This window comes from Neoarius graeffei, chromosome 8 (assembly GCF_027579695.1).
Source record: "Neoarius graeffei isolate fNeoGra1 chromosome 8, fNeoGra1.pri, whole genome shotgun sequence".
Classification (NCBI taxonomy): Eukaryota; Metazoa; Chordata; class Actinopteri; order Siluriformes; family Ariidae; genus Neoarius; species Neoarius graeffei.
In genome coordinates this window covers 76,003,690-76,024,793 of record NC_083576.1, presented here as the reverse complement: position 1 = coordinate 76,024,793, position 21,104 = coordinate 76,003,690, and the positions used below count along the sequence as shown (strand labels likewise).

Here is a 21,104-nt window from a genome sequence, read left to right as displayed (position 1 = left end):
ATGAAACCAAGGTTGAACTTTTTGGCCACAATTCCAAAAGGTACGTTTGACACAAAAACAACACTGAGCATCACCAAAAGAACACCATACTCATGGTGAAGCATGGTGGTGGCAGCATCATGTTTTGGGGTTGTTTTTCTTCAGCTGGAACAGGGGCTTTAGTCAAGGTGGAGGGAATTATGAACAGTTCTAAATACCAGTCAATTTTGGCCCCAAACCTTCAGGTGTCTGCTAGAAAGCTGAAGATCAAGTCAAGTTACAGTGGTGCTTGAAAGTTTGTGAACCCTTTAGAATTTTCTATATTTCTGCATAAATATGACCTAAAACATCATCAGATTTTCACACAAGTCCTAAAAGTAGATAAAGAGAACCCAGTTAAACAAATGAAACAAAAATATTATACTTGGTCATTTATTTATTGAGGAAAATGATCCAATATTACATATCTGTGAGTGGCAAAAGTATGTGAACCTCTAGGATTAGCAGTTAATTTGAAGGTGAAATTAGAGTCAGGTGTTTTCAGTCAATGGGATGACAATCAGGTGTGAGTGGGCACCTCGTTTTATTTAAAGAATAGGGATCTATCAAAGTCTGATCTTCACAACACATGTTTGTGGAAGTGTATCATGGCATGAACAAAGGAGATTTCTGAGGACCTCAGAAAAAGTGTTGTTGATGCTCATCAGGCTGGAAAAGGTTACAAAACCATCTCTAAAGAGTTTGGACTCCACCAATCCACAGTCAGACAGATTGTGTACAAATGGAGGAAATTCAAGACCATTGTTACCCTCCCCAGGAGTGGTCGACCAACAAAGATCACTCCAAGAGCAAGGCATGTAATAGTCGGCAAGGTCACAAAGGACCCCAGAGTAACTTCTAAGCAACTGAAGGCCTCTCTCACATTGGCTAATGTTAATGTTCATGAGTCCACCATCAGGAGAACACTGAACAACAATGGTGTGCATGGCAGGGTTGCAAGGAGAAAGCCACTGCTCTCCAAAAAGAACATTGCTGCTCGTCTGCAGTTTGCTAAAGATCACGTGGACAAGCCAGAAGGCTATTGGAAAAATGTTTTGTGGACGGATGAAACCAAAATAGAACTTTTTGGTTTAAATGAGAAGCATTATATTTGGAGAAAGGAAAACACTGCATTCCAGCATAAGAACCTTATCCCATCTGTGAAACATGGTGGTGGTAGTATCATGGTTTGGGCCTGTTTTGCTGCATCTGGGCCAGGACGGCTTGCCATCATTGATGGAACAATGAATTCTGAATTATACCAGCAAATTCTAAAGGAAAATGTCAGGACATCTGTCCATGAACTGAATCTCAAGAGAAGGTGGGTCATGCAGCAATACAACGACCCTAAGCACACAAGTCATTCTACCAAAGAATGGTTAAAGAAGAATAAAGTTAATGTTTTGGAATGGCCAAGTCAAAGTCCTGACCTTAATCCAATGGAAATGTTGTGGAAGGACCTGAAGCGAGCAGTTCATGTGAGGAAACCCACCAACATCCCAGAGTCGAAGCTGTTCTGTACGGAGGAACGGGCTAAAATTCCTCCAAGCCGGTGTGCAGGACTGATTAACACTTACCGGAAACATTTAGTTGCAGTTATTGCTGCACAAGGGGGTCAGACCAGATACTGAAAGCAACGGTTCACATACTTTTGCCACTCACAGATATGTAATATTGGATCATTTTCCTCAATAAATAAATGAGCAAGTATAATATTTTTGTCTCATTTGTTTCACTGGGTTCTCTTTATCTACTTTTAGGACTTGTATGAAAATCTGATGATGTTTTAGGTCATATTTATGCAGAAATATAGAAAATTCTAAAGGGTTCACAAACTTTCAAGCACCACTGTAAGTCAAGTCAACTTTGTCAAATATGCTATACATGCTCAACATACAGCACAGATGAAATTTCAGTCCTCTCTGACCCACGGTGCAAACAGGCAATGCAATAAATAAAAATAGAATAATTGAAAAAACAAACAAACAAACAAACAAACAAACAATATAAAGAGTATAAACACTCTAGATAGGAACTAGACATAGACTAAACACTCAGACAAACAATATAAACAGTATAAATAAACAGTATAAACACTAGATAAGAACTAGACATAGACTAAACACTCATATATATATATATATATATATATATATATATATATATATATATATATATATACACGCACACACACGTAAATTGGTGCAAATAAACAAACAGTCAAGGGGACTTGAGGTATAGCAGGTAAACATGAAATAAGCAGTATAAACAAACTAGCAGCTGTTACGATGAGGTAGTGTGGAATAGTGCAAATGAGCGAGGTGAAGCGAGATGTGCGGTCCCTGAGTTCAGTGTGTTAATGAACGATGAGATGTATATATGTATGTGTGTGTGTGTGTGTGTGTGGGGGGGACTGTGAGGATGACATGTCAGATGCTGAAGGGGGGGCAGGGGAGTGTGCGAGCAGAATCTGTGGCAGGGGGCAGAGGGGGGAGGAGGGGCAGAACAGGGAGGGAGTTGAGCCTCCTGACCGCCTGGTGAAAGAAACTGTTCTTGAGCCTGCTGGTTTTGGCCCGGAGACTCCGCAGTCTCCTCCCCGACGGCAGCAGGCTGAAGAGGCTGTGAGATGGGTGGGTGGGGTCACCTGCAATCCTGATGGCTTTGCGGGTGAGGTGGGAGTTATAAATATCCATTAGAGAAGGGAGAGAGACACCAATGATCCTCTCAGCTGCTCTCACGATGCGCTGCAGAGACTTGCAGCAGGACACGCTGCAGGCGCCGTACCACACGGTGATGCAGCTGGTCAGAATGTTCTCGATGGTGCCTCTGTAGAAAGTGTGCATGAGGGGGGCCGGGGCTGTTGCTCTCCTCAGTTTGTGGAGGAAGTACAGACGCTGTTGGGCTTTTTTGGCCAGTGATGCAGTGTTGTTGCTCCAGGACAGGTCTTCAGAGATGTGCACACCCAGAAACTTGGTGCTGCTCACCCTCTCCACTGCAGCACCGTCGACAGATAGTGGAGCATGCTGGGTGTGCTCTCTCCTGAAGTCCACAACAATCTCCTTCGTCTTCTCCACGTTCAGATGGAGATTGTTGTCCTTGCACCACATGGCCAAGCGGCTCACCTCACTCCTGTAGATTGTCTCATCACCATTGTTGATGAGACCCACCACAGTCATGTCATCCGCAAACTTAATGAAGAGATTTGAGCTGGATGTTGGTGTGCAGTCGTGGGTCAGCAGAGTGAAGAGGAGGGGGCTTAGCACACATCCTTGGGGGGCCCCCGTGTTCAGTGTGATGGTGCTGGAGGAGTTGCTGCCGACCCGTACAGTCTGTGGTCTCCCCGTCAGGAAGTCCAGCAGCCAGTTGCACAAGGAATTTCATCTTTCAACATGACAAAGGCCCCAAAAAAGTTTTGGAACGACCCAACCAGAGCCCAGACCTAAATCCAATTGAAAATCTGTGGGGTGACCTGAAGAGGGCTGTGCACAAGAGATGCCCTCGCAATCTGACAGATTTGGAGCGCTTTTGCAAGGAAAAGTGGTATGCAAACTTATGCAACCAGCTTACTGTATATTTTTTATGTTTTCCCCCCAACAGATTTGTTTGTTTTTCAATTGAATTGTACAGGTTATAGGTCACATTCATCTCATCTCATCTCATTATCTCTAGCCGCTTTATCCTTCTACAGGGTCGCAGGCAAGCTGGAGCCTATCCCAGCTGACTATGGGCAAAAGGCGGGGTACACCCTGGACAAGTCGCCAGGTCATCACAGGGCTGACACATAGACACAGACAACCATTCACACTCACATTCACACCTACGGTCAATTTAGAGTCACCAGTTAACCTAACCTGCATGTCTTTGGACTGTGGGGGAAACCGGAGCACCCGGAGGAAACCCACGCGGACACGGGGAGAACATGCAAACTCCACACAGAAAGGCCCTCACCAGCCCCGGGGCTCGAACCCAGGACCTTCTTGCTGTGAGGCGACAGCGCTAACCACTACACCACTGTGCCACCCCATAGGTCACATTAAAGGTGGGAAAAGTTTTGAAATTATTTATTGTGGTCTCATTTTTTTACATCAGAAAAACCGAACATTTTAATGGGGTGTGTAGACTTTTTATATCCACTGTAGGTCCCTATCCTCATTTATGATAACAAACTGTGGGTAGTGACCGAAAGTATAAGGCCATCCAGAGTATAAGTACCAGTGTTGTAGTTGAGTCACTAAACCTCGAGTCCGAGTCCAGTCTCGAGTTCCCAGTGTTCAAGTCCAAGTCAAGTCCAAGTCATTAAAGTACATTTCGAGTTGAGTCCACTACTGATCCAAGTCGAGTCCGACACAAATGACACAGCTGTCACACTCTCTCTCTCTCTCTCTCTCTCTCCCTCTTCCCCTCTCTCTCTCTAAAACACATTGATAGCTTTGAGTAGTGTGAAGATGTATCTCCCATACCATAGCCTACAATAAATTCACAAAAATCAGGAATATTTCAGAAAATGCTGGTGACACTAATGTTAAGCATCCATGTCAAAAACATAGCACTGTCACAAACATAACACTCTAAAGTGCTTTACTGTAACAAATGCACTTGTACGCATTTCAAAAACAAAACTGCACGAGAAGTCTGTATAAGCAAAGCAGACAATCCTAAGGGTGTTCTCTCCAGGCATTTTAGCGCCATTAATGTTAGTTTGTTCCTGAACATGACATATGAACAGGCGAATGTGCATTCTTTTGCACGAAATTCGTATAAAAATTAATGTAGATATAAATATCTCATGCCAAATTATTATGGCATGTCACAAACAAAAAAAAATCAAAATCCTCGTATTCAATTTATGAGTCCGAATGCAGTTAATGCTCGAGTCTGAGTCTGAGTTATCAGTTCTCAAGTCGAAGTCAAGTCACAAGTCCTGAAAATTAGGGCACGAGTCGGACCAGAGTCCGAGTCCTGGACTCGAGTACTACAAGCCTGATAAGTATATCAAGATGAAATGAGGTTCCTCTGCTGGGTTTACTCTCCAATATAGGGTGAGGAGCTTGACAATCTGGAAGAAACTCAGAATAAAGCTGCTGCTCCTTCGTTGAGCTTATTCGGGCTGCTTATAATGATGCCCACTGGTCAGCTTCTGGCAGAGTTGTATGAGGTATGTCAGACTTTCCAGAAACCTTGAGCCAGACCCAGGACTGGCAAGAGAGATTTGATCTCACATCTAGCTTTGGAACATCTAGGGATCACCCAGGAGTACCTGGAATCAGTGGCTAAGAATGAGAAAAGTATGAACTGACTGCACCAGTTGTCATTGCGATCCCAACCTCAGCTTATATACTGCACTGGATTTGTTCTCAGTACTATTGAAATATTCCAAGGATCCTTTGGAAGTGGCCCAAGACCTTGTTTCTTACTCAGGTAAGATTGCTGTGTTCACAGCTTTACAAATAAACTTCACCAAGAATGTAATCCAAGCAGAAATTTATAATCATCAACCAATAACAAACTCATACAACTATGATTCTGGACCACCTAAAAACATCAAAACCCCACTATCCTCTTCATTGCAGAACAACATGAGTGGATTGTGGAGCTGAATCAGGCTGCATCACACTGCCTGGTCAGCCAATGAGTCATGAAGCGATGGACTCTCAGCCAATCACAGCTGCTATTTGCCACCGCTCCCGATCTGTAAACTGCAAGCTGTTATTGTCATGAGCAGCACTTCTAAAACACTACAGTATGTTATGAGTACACATCTAACGCACACTGAAACACTGTACAAGAGGGATTTTGAAGTACTGCAGGACAAAAAGACTTTCAAACAAAAACGCCATGACAAATCAACGTCAAATTCGTTCATTATTATGCAACACTGTTATCTAATATTAAGAAAGAAAGAAAGCAAATGCATTCATCCTGATACACAAGAAAGCAAACCATTATATTTTAAAGCAACACTCTGACCAAATATAGGATTTACGGTACACAATGATCAGCAATGATATCTTTAGTATCTGAAGTTAGGGGCGGCACGGTGGTGTAGTGGTTAGCGCTGTCGCCTCACAGCAAGAAGGTCCGGGTTCGATCCCCGTGGCCGGCGAGGGCCTTTCTGTGCGGAGTTTGCATGTTCTCCCCGTGTCCGCATGGGTTTCCTCCGGGTGCTCCGGTTTCCCCCACAGTCCAAAGACATGCAGGTTAGGTTAACTGGTGACTCTAAATTGACCGTAGGTGTGAATGTGAGTGTGAATGGTTGTCTGTGTCTATTGCCGCTTTTCCACTACCAACGCGGCTGAGTTGGGCTGAGTCGAGCTGAGCGGGGCTGTTGGAGTTGCATTTCGACTACAACCGTGCTGAACCGTGCTGGCTGGAAGTGGGTGGACAAATTGGGTGGAGTTAGCGAAAGTGGGTGGACGTCACGTGATGTTGTTAGGCGGCGCAAACAGTGACATCAGTGACCTTTTAAGCGGTAGTCTCACGACCCGGAGAGTAAACAATAAACATGGAGGACATGGAGTCGTTAGTGTTGCTGGTCTTGGTGCTGTGGCTTGTTGTTACCGACAACGCCAACAGATACTGGCAAGAGCGTATAGATGAGGCGAGGCGCATAAGGCTTCATAATTCTCGTAATTCGTAATTCTTCTTCTTCTTCCGGGTTTACGGTGTTTACAGATCCCAGCGTGCTCGCGGGGCGTGTGTGGGCATGTGAGGACACTCCTCACCAATCAGTGCACAGGGGAGTGTCTGCTCACGCCCCCAGCCTCACTCAGCTCGGTTTGGCTCGCTTCAGCCCCACTCCAAAACCGTGCGAGTTTTGGGTGCTGAGCAGGGCTGAAGCGAGCTGAGTCGTGCTGTTCTTAGATAGTCGAAACGCGAGCCGTGTCGGGCTAAAGTGAGCTGAAGCGAGCTGAAAAAGGGTAGTGGAAAAGGGCCATATGTGTCAGCCCTGTGATGACCTGGCGACTTGTCCAGGGTGTACCCAGCCTTTCGCCCGTAGTCAGCTGGGATAGGCTCCAGGTTGCCTGCGACCCTGTAGCGGCTAGAGATAATGAGATGAGATGAGATCTGAAGTTAGCTTCTTTAGATTAGTACCGGTGCTACGAGGCGAATCTAATGAATAAACAAGAGGAACCTCATAGCTTACAATTCAGCATGATGAATACTGTATGACTGTGATGGCGTGAAATCTCTATGACTAAATGTTCACACATCTACCTCAAAAGATTCTGACCATTCCCACCAGGGTACAAATGCTTCATCATAAGAAGAATGTTCTATTGATTTTCAGGGGTGCTTGCCTCTAAAGGGAGAAGTGGAGCCAAAACCTGCCAGCAATAAACATAAATAAGTGCCCCCTCGCAAACAACAGAGCCACGCTTTTTTCCTTTATCACTCATCTGTACATCTCTGCAGTGACATGGCTGCTCTGACAGCTCCAGTCATCAAAGTTTCTCGGGAAGAATTTCAGTCATGGTTTCCTGTTGCCTTCTACTGAATTATTATAGAGGTCTTCTCCTCTCAACCATTCACACCTATGGGCAGTTTAGAGTAACCAGTTAACCTAACCACATGCCTTTGGACGGTGGGGGAAACCCATGCAAACTCCACACAGAAAGGCTCCCATCAGTCACTAGGCTCGAACTCAGAACATTCTTGCTGTGAGGCGACGGTGCTAACCACTACACCACCGTGCCGCCCCACCTGTATATACAGTAGTACATTCAACCTATTTGGTAGCCCAGACATCTATCCATCCATCTATTATTTGTAGCCGCTTAACCTGTTCTACAGGGTCGCAGGCAAGCTGGAGCCTATCCTATCCCAGTTGACTATGGGCGAGATGCAGGGTACACTCTGGACAAATCACCAGGTCATCGCAGGGCTAACACACAGAGACAAACAACCATTCGCACTCATATTCACATCTATGGTCAATTTAGAGCCACCAGTTAACCTAACCTGCATGTCTTTGGACTGTGGAGGAAACCGGAGCACCCGGAGGAAACCCACACAGACACAGGGAGAACATGCAAACTCCACACAGAAAGACCTTCGTCGGTCACTGGGCTCGAACCCAGAACCTTCTTGCTGTGAGGCAACAGTGCTAACCACTACACCAACAGTGTTGCTTGAAAGTTTGTGAACCCTTTAGAATTTTCTATATTTCTGCATAAATATGACCTAAAACATCACCAGATTTTCACACAAGTCCTAAAAGTAAATAAAGAGAACCCAGTTAAACAAATGAGACAAAAATATTATACTTGGTCATTTATTTATTGAGGGAAATGATCCAATATCACAGATCTGTGAGTGGCAAAAGTATGTGAACCTTTGCTTTCAGTATCTGGTGTGACCCCCTTGTGCAGCAATAACTGCAACTAAATGCTTCTGGTAACTGTTGATCGTCCTGCACACCAGCTTGGAGGAATTTTAGCCCGTTCCTCCATACAGAACAACTTCAGTTGCTTAGAAGTTACCCTGGGGTCCTTTGTGACCTCGCTGACTATTACACACCTTGCTCTTGGAGTGATCTTTGTTGGTCGACCACTCCTGCGGAGGGTAACAATGGTCTTGAATTTCCTCCATTTGTACACAATCTGTCTGACCGTGGATTGGTGGAGTCCAAACTCTTTAGAGATGGTTTTGTAACCTTTTCCAGCCTGATGAGCATCAACAACGCTTTTTCTGAGGTCCTCAGAAATCTCCTTTGTTCGTGCCATGATACACTTCCACAAACATGTGTTGTGAAGATCAGACTTTGATAGATCCCTATTCTTTAAATAAAACGAGGTGCCCACTCACACCTGATTGTCATCCCATTGATTGCAAACACCTGACTCTAATTTCACCTTCAAATTAACGGCTAATCCTAGAGGTTCACATACTTTTGCCACTCACAGATACGTAATATTGGATCATTTTCCTCAATAAATAAATGACCAAGTACAACCCCGATTCCAAAAAAGTTGGGACAAAGTACAAATTGTAAATAAAAACAGAATGCAATAATTTACAAATCTCAAAAACTGATATTGTATTCACAATAGAACATAGACAACATATCAAATGTTGAAAGTGAGACATTTTGAAATTTCATGCCAAATATTGGCTCATTTGAAATTTCATGACAGCAACACATCTCAAAAAAGTTGGGACAGGGGCAATAAGAGGCTGGAAAAGTTAAAGGTACAAAAAAGGAACAGCTGGAGGACCAAATTGCAACTCATTAGGTCAATTGGCAATAGGTCATTAACATGACTGGGTATAAAAAGAGCATCTTGGAGTGGCAGCGGCTCTCAGAAGTAAAGATGGGAAGAGGATCACCAATCCCCCTAATTCTGCGCCGACAAATAGTGGAGCAATATCAGAAAGGAGTTCGACAGTGTAAAATTGCAAAGAGTTTGAACATATCATCATCTACAGTGCATAATATCATCAAAAGATTCAGAGAATCTGGAAGAATCTCTGTGCGTAAGGGTCAAGGCCGGAAAACCATACTGGGTGCCCGTGATCTTCGGGCCCTTAGACGGCACTGCATCACATACAGGCGTGCTTCTGTATTGGAAATCACAAAATGGGCTCAGGAATATTTCCAGAGAACATTATCTGTGAACACAATTCACCGTGCCATCCGCCGTTGCCAGCTAAAACTCTATAGTTCAAAGAAGAAGCCGTATCTAAACATGATCCAGAAGCGCAAACGTCTTCTCTGGGCCAAGGCTCATTTAAAATGGACTGTGGCAAAGTGGAAAACTGTTCTGTGGTCAGACAAATCAAAATTTGAAGTTCTTTATGGAAATCAGGGACGCCGTGTCATTCGGACTAAAGAGGAGAAGGACGACCCGAGTTGTTATCAGCGCTCAGTTCAGAAGCCTGCATCTCTGATGGTATGGGGTTGCATTAGTGCGTGTGGCATGGGCAGCTTACACATCTGGAAAGACCCCATCAATGCTGAAAGGTATATCCAGGTTCTAGAGCAACATATGCTCCCGTCCAGACGACGTCTCTTTCAGGGAAGACCTTGCATTTTCCAACATGACGATGCCAAACCACATACTGCATCAATTACAGCATCATGGCTGCGTAGAAGAAGGGTCCGGGTACTGAACTGGCCAGCCTGCAGTCCAGATCTTTCACCCATAGAAAACATTTGGCGCATCATAAAACGGAAGATACGACAAAAAAGACCTAAGACAGTTGAGCAACTAGAATCCTACATTAGACAAGAATGGGTTAACATTCCTATCCCTAAACTTGAGCAACTTGTCTCCTCAGTCCCCAGACGTTTACAGACTGTTGTAAAGAGAAAAGGGGATGTCTCACAGTGGGAAACATGGCCTTGTCCCAACTTTTTTGAGATGTGTTGTTGTCATGAAATTTAAAATCACCTAATTTTTCTCTTTAAATGATACATTTTCTCAGTTTAAACATTTGATATGTCATCTATGTTCTATTCTGAATAAAATATGGAATTTTGAAACTTCCACATCATTGCATTCCGTTTTTATTTACAATTTGTACTTTGTCCCAACTTTTTTGGAATCGGGGTTGTATAATATTTTTGTCTCATTTGTTTAACTGGGTTCTCTTTATCTACTTTTAGGACTTGTGTGAAAATCTGATGATGTTTTAGGTCATATTTATGCAGAAATATAGAAAATCCTAAAGGGTTCAGAAACTTTCAAGCACCACTGTATGTGCCACCCTATATACAGAACCTACTCACTTATTGGGTTATCTTTCTTCATAGTAGTTACTGAATAATTTGAGAAATTGTAAACTGTTTGAACATAACAGCTCTCGGTGATGATCTCACACTTTTAATGTATTCAGTGGAGCAGCAGATGTTCTCCTGTAGCTTCAGGTCTGAACAAAGTGTGGTTTTTTGCGTTTATAATGGACTTCTCCCCAGCAGCAATGTGCACACCCGACCTCAGCTCGGCCCAATTTCAAGTCAAACAACCTGCAGTCTTCTTAGGTCCTGAGTATAAGCAGTCGTCCCCCCCGCCCCGCCCACATACACACACACACACACACACACACACACACACACACACACACACAGAGCTTGAAAAAGCATACATGGAAGGCACTCTAAGTAGTGTTGCTTCTGGCCATTTATACCAATTTGCACAGGAAATGCAATCTTCACACACACACACACACACACACACACACACCCACCCTTGAGATCAATATTTCAGTGTTTTGCATACACATCTAGGGATTATCAGAGAGGAACCATCAGGGCCTGCTAGGGCTTCAGAGAAGTCCAAACATATCAGCATTTGAAATATTATATTTCATTTCTTTCATTCTTTCATAATTTCATTCGAATTATTCTCTTCTAATTCTAAATTGGCTTCATTTTCTATCAAATATGCTTCAGAAATGAAAGGGTTACTGTCCTGAAAACAGTAAAATCGAGTTATCCAATGAGATTGTTTTTGTTTGTTGTCTCTAGGCTGAGAAGAGTTTAGAGCTGGCTCACTCATTGGTTCGGACTTCATTGCCGGGACAGAAGGCCATGGCAGTGTATGTTTATGTAGGAAGTGACAGATCAATTAACCAATCAGATTTTGATTTATAGTGGGAGGGGCAAAAATATATATCGCCCTAGGCCTCCTCGAAGGCCAAAGCGAGCTTAACCGCTGACAGCGCAGTCACTGAAGTCACCTTCCAGCCGGTGTAGTGTTCATCAATAGTGTTAGCGAATGCTAATAAAACAGTCAAGTCAGTGCTATCTATCAAAAGCAAATAGCACAGGCTAACGACCGAGAAACTAAGATTTCTGTCTCCAGATTCTTCTTCCACACTGCACGCTCACCACAGTTTTTTTTTTTCACTCAGACTTAAGTATTCATTTCCCTGTGTAATTTACTTAGTTACTTTTAAAATCAACATCGACAGCTAGACACAATGGAGTGACCTGGCAGCCTGCCGCTAATTCCTTGCAAAATCATTTGCCTTGTTGCTTTTTTTGGTGTGTCTGGCTTAGTTCTAGCTGAGCTCAAGTCCTAGCTCTAATAGTAATGGTTTGCCACTGGGGATTATGGAGACCAATAATGAAAATAATGTATACTGTATAGAATAAAAGATAGGGCGGCACGGTGGTGTAGTGGTTAGCGCTGTCGCCTCACAGCAAGAAGGTCCAGGTTCGAGCCCTGTGGCCGGCGAGGGCCTTTCTGTGTGGAGTTTGCATGTTCTCCCCGTGTCCGCGTGGGTTTCCTCCGGGTGCTCCGGTTTTCCCCACAGTCCAAAGACATGCAGGTTAGGTTAACTGGTGACTCTAAATTGACCGTAGGTGTGAGTGTGAATGGTTGTCTGTGTCTATGTGTCAGCCCTGTGATGACCTGGCGACTTGTCCAGGGTGTACCCCGCCTTTCGCCCGTAGTCAGCTGGGATAGGCTCCAGCTTGCCTGCGACCCTGTAGAACAGGATAAAGTGGCTAGAGATAATGAGATGAGATCATCTCTAGCCACTTTATCCTGTTCTACAGGGTCGCAGGCAAGCTGGAGCCTATCTCAGCTGACTACAGGCGAAAGGCGGGGTACACCCTGGACAAGTCGCCAGGTCATCACAGGGCTGACACATAGACACAGACAACCATTCACACTCACATTCACACCTACGGTCAATTTAGAGTCACCAGTTAACCTAACCTGCATGTCTTTGGACTGTGGGGGAAACCGGAGCACCCGGAGGAAACCCACAGGGAGAACATGCAAACTCCGCACAGAAAAGCCCTCGTCGGCCATGGGGCTCGAACCCAGGACCTTCTTGCTGTGAGGCGACAGCGCTAACACCACCGTGCCGCCCATAATAATAATAATTATTATTATTATTATTATTAATTTATTCTGGCATACAAATCCTCAAAAAGGTATGAGAGCTACTGTTTTGCAAAATTCACTTTCTGACCAATCAGATTCAAGAATTTAACAGCACTGGGGTATATAGTCATATCAATCATACATACACGCACCGGCCACTTTAATAGGAACACCTGTACCCCTGCTGATTCATGTCATGCAATTATCCGACCATGTGGCAGCGGCACAACCGCGAGTTGGCCTAGTGGTAGCGTGTCCGCCTCTCGATCGGGAGATCGTGAGTTCTACTCACGGTCGGGTCATACCAAAGGCCATCATAAAAATGGTACCTGCTGCCATCTGGCAAGGCACGCTGCAATACAGATGTGAGTGGGGAGTCAAACTCTCGCGGTTACCAGAGGACTAGCCCCCCACTGCAACCCTAGGTATGTAACAGGCGAGAGGCCGAGGGCTACGGAAACGGAGATTTGTGCTGCCCTATGCGCCACATGGCGTGGGAAGGACTTTGTGGCAGTGGCACAATGCGTAAAATAATGCAGATACAGGTCAAGAGCTTGGGTTAATGTTCACATCGAATATCAAGAAAAAGGAATAATGTGATCTCTGTGACTTTGACCACAGCAAAATTGTTGGCGCAAGACATGCCGGTTTGATTTCGGTAACTGCCCAACACCTGGGATTTTCACACGTCCATCTCTAGAGTTTAGAGCTTCACTTGGGTGGCACGGTGGTGTAGTGGTTAGCACTGTCGCTTCAGAGCAAGAAGGTTCTGAGTTTGAACCTCACAGCTGATGGAGGACTTTCTGTGTGGAGTTTGCATGTTCTCCCTGGGTGCTCTGGCTTCCCGCAAAGACATGCAGATTAGGTAAACATACCCAGCCACTGGATTTGCACAAGCCAGTGCAGACTTGGTGCTGGTCCCAAGCCCAGAAAGATTGGAGAGGGTTGCATCAGGAAGAGCATCCGGTGTAAAAATCTATGCCAAAAGGGTTGAAAATCAGTTGCCCTGTATTCTTCCCCTGTCACTATGTGATCTGTGTGATAAATTAAAATTACACAGAATGGTGCAAAAAACAAACAAACAAACAAAAATTCTACTGAGCCAAAATTCTGCAGGCAGGAGCGACTTATTTACAACCCCGATTCCAAAAAAGTTGGGACAAAGTACAAATTGTAAATAAAAACGGAATGCAATGATGTGGAAGTTTCAAAATTCCATATTTATTCAGAACAGAACATAGATGACATATCAAATGTTTAAACTGAGAAAATGTATCATTTAAAGAGAAAAATTAGGTGATTTTAAATTTCATGACAACAACACATCTCAAAAAAGTTGGGACAAGGCCATGTTTACCACTGTGAGACATCCCCTTTTCTCTTTACAACAGTCTGTAAACGTCTGGGGACTGAGGAGACAAGTTGCTCAAGTTTAGGAATAGGAATGTTAACCCATTCTTGTCTAATGTAGGATTCTAGTTACTCAACTGTCTTAGGTCTTTTTTGTCGTATCTTCCATTTTATGATGCGCCAAATGTTTTCTATGGGTGAAAGATATGGACTGCAGCCTGGCCAGTTCAGTACCCAGACCCTTCTTCTACGCAGCCATGATGCTGTAATTGATGCAGTATGTGGTTTGGCATTGTCATGTTGGAAAATGCAAGGTCTTCCCTGAAAGAGACGTCGTCTGGATGGGAGCATATGTTGCTCTAGAACCTGGATATACCTTTCAGCATTGATGGTGTCTTTCCAGATGTGTAAGCTGCCCATGCCACACGCACTAATGCAACCCCATACCATCAGAGATGCAGGCTTCTGAACTGAGCGCTGATAACTCGGGTTGTCCTTCTCCTCTTTAGTCTGAATGACACGGCATCCCTTTTTTTTTTTTTTTTTTAAGATATTTTTTCTGGGGCTTTTTGCACCTCTATTGGATAGGACAGTGTAGAGACAGGAAATGAGCGGGAGAGAGAGACGGGAAGGGACCGGGAAACGACCCCGGGCCGGAATCGAACCCGGGTCGCCCGCATACATGGCACGGCGCCCTAACCACCTGAGCCACGACGCCCCCATGACACGGCATCCCTGATTTCCATAAAGAACTTCAAATTTTGATTCGCCTGACCACAGAACAGTTTTCCACTTTGCCACAGTCCATTTTAAATGAGCCTTGGCCCAGAGAAGACGTCTGCGCTTCTGGATCATGTTTAGATACGGCTTCTTCTTTGAATTATAGAGTTTTAGCTGGTAACGGCGGATGGCACGGTGCATTGTGTTCACAGATAATGTTCTCTGGAAATATTCCTGAGCCCATTTTGTGATTTCCAATACAGGCATGCTTCTGTATGTGACGCAGTGCCATCTAAGGGCCCGAAGATCACGGGCACCCAGTATGGTTTTCCGGCCTTGACCCTTACACACAGAGATTCTTCCAGATTCTCTGAATCTTTTGATGATATTATGCACTGTAGATGATGATATGTTCAAACTCTTTGCAATTTTACACTGTCGAACTCCTTTCTGATATTGCTCCACTATTTGTCGGTGCAGAATTAGGGGGATTGGTGATCCTCTTCCCATCTTTACTTCTGAGAGCCGCTGCCACTCCAAGATGCTCTTTTTATACCCAGTCATGTTAATGACCTATTGCCGATTGACCTAATGAGTTGCAATTTGGTCCTCCAGCTGTTCCTTTTTTGTACCTTTAACTTTTCCAGCCTCTTATTGCCCCTGTCCCAACTTTTTTGAGATGTGCTGCTGTCATGAAGTTTCAAATGAGCCAATATTTGGCATGAAATTTCAAAATGTCTCACTTTCGACATTTGATATGTTGTCTATGTTCTATTGTGAATACAATATCAGTTTTTGAGATTTGTAAATTATTGCATTCCGTTTTTATTTACAATTTGTACTTTGTCCCAACTTTTTTGGAATTGGGGTTGTATGAGAGAAGTCATAGGACAATGACTCAAATATAGTAACTCAAATAATCACTCTAGATAACAGTGGTGAGCAGAAAAGCATTCCAGAATGCACAACGTTGTGGTGGATGGGCTACAACAGCAGCACACTGAGTTCTAGTCCTGTCAGCCAAGAACAGGGATCTGATTCTCCAGTGGGCTCTTTTGAAGTTGAAGATGGGAAAAAACACTGCCTGTATCAGCATGATTTTATGCACTGCTCTACCGGAACGTGATTGGCTGACTGGATACTTGCAGGAATGAGCAGCAAGACAGGTGTTCCTATTAAAGCAAATTTCTCAGCCATGTGTGCATGTTGCTCATGACCGGCGTCGGCAAGATCTGAAGGTGTGAGACAAGTATACACACTTCAGCCCAGTTTGTGCTAATTATTTACTGATTTAACAGCCTACTGTGGTCTGAAAGCTCTTCACATTATCATGTGGGTTTCGGAGTGTAACAATTTGACAGCATGCATTGACACAGTAATCTGAAAGAGTTAGATGATTAGGATGATGCTTTTCTGTTGTAGATAACTCCCATCATTGTTAAATATGAGATATTTAAAATAGAAGTGATTTTTTATATATACTGTATATGGCGGCACGGTGGTGTAGTGGTTAGCGCTGTCGCCTCACAGCAAGAAGGTCCGGGTTCGAGCCCCGTGGCCGGCGAGGGCCTTTCTGTGCGGAGTTTGCATGTTCTCCCCATGTCCGCGTGGGTTTCCTCCGGGTGCTCCGGTTTCCCCCACAGTCCAAAGACATGCAGGTTAGGTTAACTGGTGACTCTAAATTGACCGTAGGTGTGAATGTGAGTGTGAATGGTTGTCTGTGTCTATGTGTCAGCCCTGTGATGACCTGGCGACTTGTCCAGGGTGTACCCCGCCTTTCGCCCGTAGTCAGCTGGGATAGGCTCCAGCTTGCCTGCGACCCTGTAGAACAGGATAAAGCGGCTAGAGATGATGAGATGAGATGAATTACCTTCCCATTGTGTTCTACTGGGTTGTTTAGTTGTCATAATGTTGGTTATAGATTATTCATTTATAATGAATTGGATAGGAAATGGACAGAAATCATGAATGAGAAAGAACTAGTTATATTTGTTCTTTCTGTTGGCAAAGGAGTAGAGCTCATTGCCATATAAGCTGGAGAATTGTAAACAGAAGCCTAAAATGCAGAACCTAGTGTTGCATGGCAATATTGCAAATCGTTTTATTTCGGTGTGTCTTTGAAATGATATAATTGTGATAAATAAGTGGTCTGGGAACACTTTTACAAGCTTGCTCTCTAAAGTAAAGTTCCTTTTTTCTCCAATATGGTCTCACAGCTACAAAATCAATGCGCCTGATTTGAGTTATATCAAAAAGTTCAAGGTTAAAGTCGGGGTAAATAGTGGAATGAGTATTTGTACCTTTTCATATAACTTTATGCCAAAGTACAATTTATGAGTTAAACCCATAATAATAATTAATCTCGAGGCTGATTCCTTTTTTGAACTTTTATTTCATTTTATTATTTTATTTCTACTATTGTTTAATTCTTATTATTTTTCTTCCCCAATTATTTTATGTAATTTTATTTTCTATTGTTTACTGTTCTGCTGTTACTTCTGTAAAGCACATTGAACTGCCACTGTGTATGAAATGTGCTATATAAATAAACTTGCCTTGCCTTGCCTTACAATACACTATGTCCCAGACTTGTAGCATTTGAGTCCAGAACTTGGATTTGAATCCGACTTGTGCCCTAATTTTAAGGACTCGTGACTTGACTTGGACTTGAGCACTGATGACTCAGACTCGCACATTAACTACATTTGGACTCGTAAACTGGAGACAAGGACTCAGATTTTTTCTTAATTTTTTGTAACATGCCATAATAATTTGCCATGAGATATTTATATCTACATTGATTTTTGTACTAATTTCATACAAGAGTCACTGTCTCACACCTGCGCGCCTTGGTGTGTGCATCAGATAGACTCTCGGGCGCGCTCTGGACAGCGCACGCGCCAAGCGGACTCTCTCGCACACGTCATAAACGATTTACACCTGCACAGGATTAAGGCGCAATCAGCATGCCGACATAAAAACTCTGAAAACGCGCTTACTTTGTGAAGTATTGATTTACATTGCTGACACATTACCTAGCTTTATTTCCTTGTTTGGTTTCCTGATCCCTGATTTCCTGTTTCTCGTCTTTGATTCTGCTGAGTCTACGATAGCCTGTTTGTGCCTCGCTTGACCTATTGCCTGTTTCACCGTTTTACGATTTCGCCTGCCGTTCTGGATTGTTTACCTGTCTTCACTTGTATTAATAAACACACCTTCTGCGCTTACATCCGTCTCCCAACCATCTCTGACCGAATACTTCACGCTCCCTGATAAAGAGAAACACATTCACCTGTTCATACGTCATGTTCAGGAACAAACTAATGTTAATGGTGCTGAAACAGCCACCATGAAATGGAGTCTTGTTCTTGGAATTGACTCAGATCAGTACTGGACTCGACTCAAAATTTTTTTTAATGACTTGGACTTGAACACTGGGGACTTGAGATTGGACTCGGACTCGAGATTTAATGACTCGACTACAGCACTGCTATGTACACACTGTGCATGCATGTGCTGACTTACAGGGTCGGTCCTCATTAGGTTTGTTGGGGATTTCCTCCACACACTCAGAGGGAAACCAACCGACGTTACCTCGAGCACTGCCCTCCCAGAATCCCCCTTCACCAACACTTAGCACTGGGGAGAAACAGAAAATACAGCAGCTGATCAGAGCCCAAACTACCAACACACACACACCTGTTTCCCAAGTGATCTTTTACCAAAGAAAGTTTGGATTACTTTTATTACTAAAATCATACAAGCCAAAATTTTCATTCTAAATGAACAGGTTGTCAGGTCCATGATTTTCGAGAATTTGGTAACTTTGTCAGCTTGCTGATTTACTGAGTACTATGATCAAGAAATTAATTCAAACCAGCATTTACAGCATGACTTTTTTGGGATAAAAAAAAAAATCATTTTCACATGACAAACATTAACAAATGTTCAAACACACCATTCATAACTAACTCTATGTGTACTGGGTCAAAATCTTACTCACTTAAAAGTATAGATGCAAAAACTACTTGAGTGAAAGAAAAAAGTATCTACATTCAAACATACTAAAGGATTCAAGGGCAAAAAGAGAGTTTTTGTCAGTAAAAACAATCTGACCACAAGTTCATCATGTCCAACCCTGCTTGACTAATTCATTTCCTAAACAATCAGTCATAAGTAAACTATCCTGCTAACTCACACAAATCTAGTTTTTATTTTTGCATTTTTCCTGATTAGCTAATTTACAAAACTTAACTAGCTAGCTAATCTAACAAGCTAATTTAAAAAATTTAATTAGCTAGATTATTTAAGAAGCTAAGTTCTAAAATTTAACAAGCTAAGTTACAATTTAACTAGCTATTAATTTAACAAGCTAATTTACATAATTTAACTGGCTAGCTCATTGAACAAGTTAATATCCAAAACAAAATAAGCTAGGGGTGGCACGGTGGTGTAGTGGTTAGCGCTGTCGCCTCACAGCAAGAAGGTCCGGGTTCGAGCCCCGTGGCAGGCGAGGGCCTTTCTGTGCGGAGTTTGCATGTTCTCCCCGTGTCTGCGTGGGTTTCCTCCGGGTGCTCCGGTTTCCCCCACAGTCCAAAGACATGCAGGTTAGGTTAACTGGTGACTCTAAATTGACCGTAGGTGTGAATGTGAATGGTTGTCTGTGTCTATGTGTCAGCCCTGTGATGAACTGGCGACTTGTCCAGGGTGTACCCCGCCTTTCGCCCGTAGTCAGCTGGGATGGGCTCCAGCTTGCCTGCGACCCTGTAGAAGGATAGAGCGGCTAGAGATAATGAGATGAGATGAAAACAAGCTAGCTAATCTAATGAGCTAATTTGCAAATTAGCTAGAGAATATAAGAAGCTAAGTTACAATTTAACTAGCATTTAATAAGTTAATATCCAAAACAAAACTAGCTAGCTAATCTAACAAGCTACTTTAGAAAATTTAATTCGCTAGATAATTTAACAAGCTAAGTTATTAAATTTAATAAGCTAAGTTACAAAACTTAGCTATCTAATTTAAGAAGTTAATATACAAAATTAGCTAGCTAATCTAACAAGCTGCTTTAGAAAATTTAATTAGCCAGATAATTTAACAAGCTGTTATTAAATTTAATAAGCTAAGTTACAAAACTTAGCTAGCTAATTTAAGAAGTTAAAATAAAAAATTAGCTAGCTAATCTAATAAGCTAAGTTACAAAATTTAGCTAGCTAGCTAGCTAATTTAAGAAGTTAAAGTACAAAACAAAACTAGCTAGCTAATCTAACAAGCAAATTTGCAAAATTTAATTCAGTAGATAATTTAACAAGCTAAGTTACAAAATGTAACAGGCTAACTTACAAAATTTAACTTGCTAGCCCATTTAACAAGTTAATATAAAAACATAACTAGCTATTTAATTTCACAAAGTTACAAAATTTTAACTAACCAGCTCATTTAATAAGTTAATATCCAAACCAAAACGAACATAGCTAGCTAATCTAACAAGCTAATTAAAAAAATTAACAAGCTAAGTTACAAAATCAGGATAAGTGGCTACAGATAATGGATGGAAGTTACAAAATTTAGATAGCTAGCTAGTTTAAGAAGTTAATATATAAAACAAAACTAGCTAGCTAATCTAACAAGCTAATTTGCAAAATGTAATTCGCTAGATAATTTAACAAGCTAAGTTACAAAATGTAACAAGCTAACTTACAAAATTTAACTCGCTAGCCCATTTAACAAGTTAATATAAAAACATAACTAGCTACTTAATTTAACAAACTAAGTTACAAAATTTTAACTTACCAGTTCATTTAATAAGTTAATATCCAAACCAAAACTAACATAGCTAGCTAATCTAACAAGCTAATAAAAAAATTAGCAAGATAATTTAACAAACTAAGTTACAAAATTTAGCAAACTAACTAATTTAAGAAGTTAATACACAAAATATAACTAGCTAGCTAGTGTAACCAGCTGAGTTACAAAATATCACTAGCAGGGTAGCTGAATTACAAAACTTAACTAGTTAATTTACTAAACGTAAAGTTAACTTAACTTCATACTTCAAAGCCCTCATGTCAGTTGAGATTTGAGTTGAATAATTTTAAGGTCAAAATTTACAAAGTAAATCAAACTGGATTCATTTGTGTCTCCTTCCTGAATGATGCAGTGTCTCTCTGGTCCTGAGAT

General features: G+C 42.4%; 1 protein-coding gene across 1 annotated transcript in view; it reads right to left on the bottom strand.

The window, feature by feature from the left end:
- Nucleotides 1–21,104, bottom strand: part of shank2b (SH3 and multiple ankyrin repeat domains 2b) — a 423,060-nt gene that overhangs the window by 171,132 nt on the left and 230,824 nt on the right. The window contains exon 12 of the mRNA XM_060928256.1: nucleotides 18,450–18,563. Within this exon, the coding sequence (XP_060784239.1) occupies nucleotides 18,450–18,563 (114 nt within the window). The remainder of the gene's footprint in view (nucleotides 1–18,449; nucleotides 18,564–21,104) is intronic.